This window comes from Berghia stephanieae, unplaced genomic scaffold (genome assembly GCF_034508935.2).
Source record: "Berghia stephanieae isolate SIO BIC M18660-M18661 unplaced genomic scaffold, UCSD_Bste_1.3 scaffold1531, whole genome shotgun sequence".
In the NCBI taxonomy this organism is placed as follows: domain Eukaryota; kingdom Metazoa; phylum Mollusca; class Gastropoda; order Nudibranchia; family Aeolidiidae; genus Berghia; species Berghia stephanieae.
The window spans coordinates 1,997-9,726 of NW_027622548.1; the positions used below are offsets into that span (position 1 = coordinate 1,997).

At 36.1% G+C, this 7,730-nt stretch overlaps 1 protein-coding gene across 1 annotated transcript; it reads right to left on the reverse strand.

Annotated features, from left to right (window-relative positions):
• Positions 1-506: 506 nt before the first annotated feature.
• On the reverse strand, positions 507-7,261 carry LOC144961141 (uncharacterized). Its single transcript, XM_078894442.1, has 4 exons — positions 7,116-7,261; positions 6,194-6,360; positions 1,407-1,550; positions 507-571 (listed from the first exon to the last, which is right to left on the reverse strand). The coding sequence occupies exons 1-4, from the start codon at positions 7,241-7,243 to the stop codon at positions 507-509; spliced, it is 504 nt and encodes a 167-aa protein (XP_078750568.1). The 5' UTR covers positions 7,244-7,261.
• Positions 7,262-7,730: the final 469 nt, after the last annotated feature.

The window sequence follows — 7,730 nt, forward strand, 5'->3', positions numbered from 1 at the left end:
GCGGTGTTGTCAGGCAACTGAACCCAGTAGTCGTTGGCGCAACGTCGTGCTGTTTGTGCAATCCCCGGGCAGATTCCTCCTGACTTGGGTCACGTTTTTAGCTGACAAGTGCGCTGCGCTTGGCATCAATGCTTGGCTCCATCTCTGTAATACTGGCTTCAAACAAATTCATTGTGCTTGCGTTTCTTTTTGCCTTGCGTCAGAACTGCAGTGCTGTAAAGGGCGTTTCTAAGAGAGTTCCAGCGGTGCTCTGGGGTTTCGTTCAGCTTCTCTTTGAGATGTGTTGAGAGTTTTCTCAAGTTGTCAGTTGAACTCTATGTTCTTTTCCGGGTAAGCTGTCTTGCCGTTTTTTGATCCTGGGCTAGCCCTTTCTCTTTGGGTGATGAACTTTCTTGGTTTCAGTTCACCCTTGTGGCAACCAGGGAAAGTGAAGCGTGTCGCAATCACACTTTGATGGGAACCGGGTGTTGCAAAACTTTTGCTTAGGGAATCGAGCTTAGTGATGATCATTTTTCAGCGATGTCAGTGTTTTGACCTTGGAAGTCTCCAGGACACCAGTGCATGCCTTGTTCTGAAATTAGGTGTTCGTCACGCGATAGCAACATATTCATTCATCTTTCCTATGCCATTGTGCCTCAAACGTTTGGCCATGATTTCTGTCGGCAAAAACTCGCGTGTTGATGTCGCCAAGAAGGTAGATGTGCTCCGCTTCTGGATCTTGTTAATAATGGCGTCTATGGACTCATAGAAATGTCCTTTACTTCAACCGAAGCTTGCAGTGTTGGGACGTAAACGCAAACAAGGTTCAACTGAACCCTTTGGGGATGACAGGCGCAGCGTAAAATTCTCTCTGGCCGTCATTGGTATTCAATCATGCGAACAATGTATGGCTACTGCAAATCCAACACGGTTGTCCCCACTTCTCAATGCCTTTCCCTTGCAAGAACTATATATAGTGTTCCTCCTTGGGGTATCCCACTCTGGAGTTGCTTTTCCTATATATATATATATATATAATATATATAATATATTATATATTTTATATATATATATGGACTTTCATATATCCCATCATCATCATCATTCATCATCATCATCATCATCATCATCATCATCATCATCATCATCATCATCATCATTATCACACACCACCACCACCACCTTACCATATCGTCCACACACTCATATATCGGGTGCGAGAAAGTAAAAGGCCCCAAAGTAGAGCTCTTTAAAACTATGATAATATTTTAAATCATCGCATTTTTGCACACTGTGTATCTAACAACTTTTTTTACGAATCTCAAATTTCAAGAAAATGAATGAAAGTTTCAAGAGTTTAGCTGTTCAAAGAATATCCCCAAAAAATGGTCATATCAAGAGTTCGAGAAATTCGCGTCATGAATTACTTTGAACGTCCGCCGATTCACTGGGCAAGTCTTGCCGCAAGGGTGGGGTGCAGCTCACCCCGTTTACTTCCTGTTTCATTGAACATACAATAAAAACAAGAAAGCAGAATTCCAAAAACTGACAACTAACAGCCATGGTTTGTTCTGAGGAAGATAACAGTGTTAGTAAAGCATTAGGAAAAGGGGTTGGAGGTGGAAAGATTGTTCGAGAATTTCCGAATAAAAAACTCGTCATCGAGTCAGGGCGGTTAACAAAATCTTTACAAAAGTACGAAAAGAAGGGTCAATTCATAGAAAAAAGGTGGTGGCCCCCCCCGTTCAGCGAGGGAAAGGGGAAAATATCGGCTTAGTAGTAGTAGTTTTAAATAGTAGTATTTGTAGTGGGGGTTTGGGAGTAAGGGAGTAAGTAAAATATTAAAATTTTTAATTTTTAATTTTTTTAATTTTTAAAAATTAAAAATTAGTAGGTAGTAAATAGTAGTAGTATTTTGTAGTAGTAGTTATTTGTAGTAGTAGAAAGTAGTATATTAGTGTGTGGTGGTTGGGGTATAGTAGTAGTATAGAGTAGTAGTAGTATTAGTTAGTAGTAGTAGTTGTAGTAGTATATAGTAGTAGTAATATTTTGTAGAGTATTTGTAATTTGTAGTAGTAATTTGTGGGAGTTTTAGTAGTAGTAGTAGTAGTTTTATTAAAGGGGTTTTAAGTAGTAGTAGGGAGTAGTAGTATTAGTAGTAGTAGTTAGTATATAGTATAGTATGTAGTATCAGATGAAGAAGAAGTGCAAAGAAGAAGAGAATACAGGGGAAAGAGTGCAGTGTGCGCCAAATTTATGTTTAAAGTAGCACCGTATCGTGTCGTGGTGAGCACAGTCCAAAATGACTTTTCCCTGACGTTACCCAAATACAGAAAATTAAGTCACATTTGTTACAATTTGGGAATGAGATTAGCGGGAAAAGTAGCGTCCTTGATTGGAGTACCGGTGAGACGTTATTTGTAAACAAACCAACTACAAACCAAGCCTCGAAAAACAAACTTTATATCCATATTTCTGTTTTTAAAAAAGCATAACGTTGATTATGATATGCATTTTTGTACAGAAATATGAATAATAAATTTTGTATTCGGATTTGTATGTAGTTGGTTTGTTTACAAATAACTTCTCCGCCGGTGACGTCCAATCAAGGGACGCTACTATTCCGCTAATCTCGTTCCCTTTACTATAATATAGGTTCACATATTGGGGATACAAATTTAAAACCTTTCAGGTTTTGTTGTACATCAGAGGTTAATGGTATTTTGTCTAATAAAATAATGTTTAGCAGCATGCCTTTAAGCTTGAGTTTAAAAATCCATTTGAGTCTTGAGTAGATTTGACATTTTGAAAAAAATATTGAAAATGGTTTTAATTTATTTTATATTATTATTATTTTTTATTATTATTATTATTATTATTATTATTATTATTATTATTATTATTATATTATTATTTATTATTATTATTATTATTTTATTATTATTTATTATTATTATTATTAGGCCACTTGCAAGAATTTTTCAAAATTTGTGATACGGTATTATTTAGCGTAGAAAAAAAAGGGGAGTGAAACATTTACTAAAGTGAAAAAATTATCGTTCTATCTCAACTTGTTTAAAAAATTATGACCTTTTATGTCGTGAAAATCTCTATAGAACTTATAGGAAAATATTGACCAAAACACAGCAACCCAATGGGTAAATCAAGTATAATTCAGAAAACGGCTTTAGATACAACTTTGAAATTTTTACATGTGGTAATTCAACATCTCTGTAATACATTGCAAACAGAAAAAAAATTATTTATTGAGAGAGAAAGGTATAGTTTAGAGCTGAAACAGCTGAAATCAAGGGAAAAAAAGTCACGACATGCAAATGAATGACCTATTGGAATTTTGAAAAGTCGACAATTAAATATTTTTTCACATGTAGATAGACCAAATACACCACTGAATCGGCATCATTTAGTTATTCACTTTGAACTTTTCAAAATGAAAATAGACCTCATAAAAGCAGAGATTGGACGATAAATGTTTGTGAGTGGTGTATTTGTGTTTAAATGATCGAAAAATAGGTGATTTTAAAAACTTCCCCTCCCCGTTCCCCCAAATTGGACAGACGTCCGTCAAAAGGATGAAAAACGTCAAAATCAACAGGAAAATCAATCGGAAAAAAAGGGAAAGAATTGTAAATTATTTAAATGAATCATGGACATGAAAACGCCAATTAATTAAATAATTTAAAAAAAAAATAACTTCCATAAATGGAAATATTGTAAGATAAAAAGATGTAAAGTTTTGATGTGGATTGACGAAGTTATCTCTCAAACGCAGCAGACGACAGGAAGTGAATCAATATAAGAAAATGGCAGCTTCTGTAAACAATCGAGGCCAATTACTGTTTTTTTTGGGAGCTCTAACATTTGATGCAAACATATTTTGCTCTGAAATTTTAGAAAAGCTACTTTAATATGTATCTCAGAAGGACTTTTTTTATTAAGAAGACCATCTCTTTTAAAAGTTATAAGCGTTTAAACACAATATACTCTCTTTAAACAAAGATTTCTCAAAATCATGATTTAAAAAATAATAATATTAGCACATTGTATTTTAGAATTTTATGCCCTTTCCAATATTTTATAATACATGCATTTCATTCCACCGAGAAAGAAAAATGAACATTTTAAAATCACTCCTAAATTTTTTCCCCTCAAAAAAGGAACAGAAATCCTCGCCTGTTTTCAACTCGCGAGAGCTACTTCTTGCAAGTGCCTATTATTATTATTATTATTATTATTATTATTATTATTATTATTATTATATTATTATTATTATTATTATTATTACTATTATTATTATTATTATGGTGTCTGATCAACACGAGTCACCCATATTGTTCAAGTGAGAAATCTTGCCCAAGGAAAAAAACGAAAGTTCTGAAGCGGGCTTGAACCCGGGACCTTCCGGACCTCAGTGCAATGTATTACCACTCGGCTACTTCGCCCAAATGGTTGTTAAGGAGGAAGTTAAAATTAAAGAAATAGAAATATTAGGTTTTTGGTTTAGACTGACATGCAGTTATTTGCAGGCCTGGTAAATTCAATGTTTTATGGCCTCACTGGTGTACCTAATGGAAATCTAAAAAAAAAAAGTGACGCAAATTATTGTCCATAAAAACAACGTTAAACTAGGCCCATAATTGCGTTCAAATATCAGACCTGAATAAAATTTACACGTCGGCTTTGACTCATTCATTCTTTACAATAAAACACAAAAAACTTCAATGGGAGCGCTCTATATTCATGTTTTCGTCCAACCTAGTCATCAATCACATGATTTGTTGCTGTCCAAGGATTGGATATTTCTCAATGTATCTAAACTCGTTGCTTTGTTTATGAAAGTTGTAAACATACCAATGAGTCATGCTGAGAAAAATGCCCAATTGTTGCGTTGGCTATTTCTCAAATTGTGAACACATTTCACTATGTGGGTCATTTGAGCACACTTTGCAATGTGGCCAATGACCTCGAGCACATGGAAAGGGAATATAGATCATGCCCATTTTCAACAATGATAAATATCACTCAGCTATAACACCGGTATGTGACTTACTTACTTATCCGAACCAGCGACCACCTGAGCTCTAGCCCTTCGGTCTTGTGCCATGACGTAGAAGTTAGACGTCTTTTGTAGTTGTTCCAGGTGACTATAAAGTGTGTTACTGATGCTTGATTTGGTGGGAGGAATGCGCATCTCAGGTCTTCAAGTGGTGGTGTGTACTTTTTCATTGGGGTGTTGACATAGGGGCAGCAAGGGGATGTGTCTTTTGTAATTTTGCTTAAATGGTTGTTGAGCGTATGTGTTGTGTTCTTAGTTGAAAGACGATGCTTTGATGGTGTCTTCTGAGCTTATTTAGGCAATCAGTCTTAACAGGAGTAGTCATATGTGACACAATGGCTCTCAAAGCGCTCATAGCTAACAGCGGCAGGTAACATGTAGGGTGAAACATGAGGTCTGTAAGGCGCTTTTATATAATATTTCACAAAGACAATGCTGTTTTCAGTTAAGTAACTATCTTATATTATTATTCAGTACCGAGGGATACTCTGTATAAAAAGCGTCCCCCCCCCCCAAGGACTCGAATTTTAATCGATTACAAAGGGGCTCTATGGGTCAGAAGGGTGATATTATATATATATATATATCATATATATATTATATATAAAATATATATATATATATATATATAGTGTGTGTGTGTGTGTGTGTGTGATGTGAATAAATATGACACTAAATGTTTCAAAATGCTCTCTCTAAACCTTATATAGTCACTCATATTTTATGAGTTTGTTTCGATTGCTTCATTTTGTGTCATCAAATCATGATCATCATCATCATCATCATGATCATCATGATCATGATCTCATCATCATCATCATCATCATCATCATCATCATCATCATCATCATCATCATCATCATCATCATCATCATCATCATCATCATGATCATCATCATCATCATCATCATCTATCATCATCATGATCATCATCATCATCATCATGATCATCATCATCATCATCATCATCATCATTCATCATCATCATCATCATCATCACATCATCATCATCATTATCACCGCCGACACCACATTCTCCATCGTAAAAACAAACCCACCACCGACTCCACCACACTGCAACCCCACCAAAACTTTTGCCATCATCACCGCAGCTATCACAACTATCATCACACTTACTATCCAATAATAGTCCGATAACGCTTCCCTCCAGATGAGTAAGGAAAAGGATAAACTTTCGGGGTATCCTAAGTGCGTGTCCCTTACTGGCCATAACAGCTTTGAATATTTTCCACACCAAGATTATGGTGATGACAGTCAGCATGATGGAACCCTCGTCCCCGAACCTGCATAGGAGAGGAAATATATATATACTGTTAGAATTATATCTATAATGATGGTGATGATGATGATGATGAATGATGATGATGATGATGATGATGATGATGATGATGATGATGATGATGATGATGACGACAATGGTGGTGGGTGATGGTGGTGATAATGAAGATGATACATGGCGTTTGCAGAGATACTGTTGTTTTTATAATAAAAACCAAAGTTCAAATCACTTGGTACAACAATCATCCAAATTTAACACGATTCACTTCCAGAGATAATGATGGGACGCAACTCATCTATTACTACTCATTTGTCTATTTCATTGGGTTGTTTCCCTTTGGTCACAAACGTTAAAAATGGTAACACATTCCCTCTCGTGGTTTGTTTCAATAATTTGCTATAGATATTTCAGATTTGGCTTTTTAAAGTGGTTTATTAAGGTCATTTCAGCACTGATACATCTGAAAACTGTTGGATTCGTCAAATAGATTACATATCATGAGTTAGAAGCAGTAGCTAAAGTATTATACCACAAACAACCACCACAACCATCATACTATCACCACCACCACCACCACCATCACCACCACCACCACCACCACCACCACCATCACTACCATCACCACCACCACCACCACCACTATCATCATCATCGTCGTCGTCGTCGTCGTCATCGTCATCATGATCATGACATCACCATCATCATTTATCATCGTCATCATCATCAATCAAACCCCACTATAAATCGCCGTTAACTCACCTGTGGTTCATACAAAATCCATAGAACACAAAATAGGCAGTCAGAAAGAGTGTGAGAGTTCCCAGTTTGATCAGAGTGGAGTGTTTGTTCAAGAATGCATAGACTTTGTCCTCCACATGGCCCATCATTTTGGAGAACCAAGTCTCGCTGAAAACCAATCTCTCCAAGCCAAGCTCGTCAACATTGGACGAGATCTCAATTTTTTTCTCCACGTCTTCTGAACAACCATTCATGTTGGAGTGATCTCCCTTTGTTGTTTCCAGAGCACAGTCACCCTGCAAAAACAAATTAATAAAGAATTTATGCTTTTAGTTTTAATGTCTCTCTGACAAGGACAAGGCTAAGAAAGCTGACCTCCCATAGTGGGCAGGGAGGCACTTAATGTGTCTTCTATACCATTATATTATCTGTTTTCCAACATGCTTTCTGCCCTTGGAATGAGATTACCTGTTTTTTTTTTCCTCGCCCTGGCAGGATACCTTAGCTGGGAGGAAACAGTCAACTGTATAGTTAGAGTTTTGGCAGATTATGTTTTTTTTTGTCTTGTAACTCATCTCTGTGTTATTCGCTGTATTACTTTTGTTTACATTTTATTTATTATCTATAAACATTTGA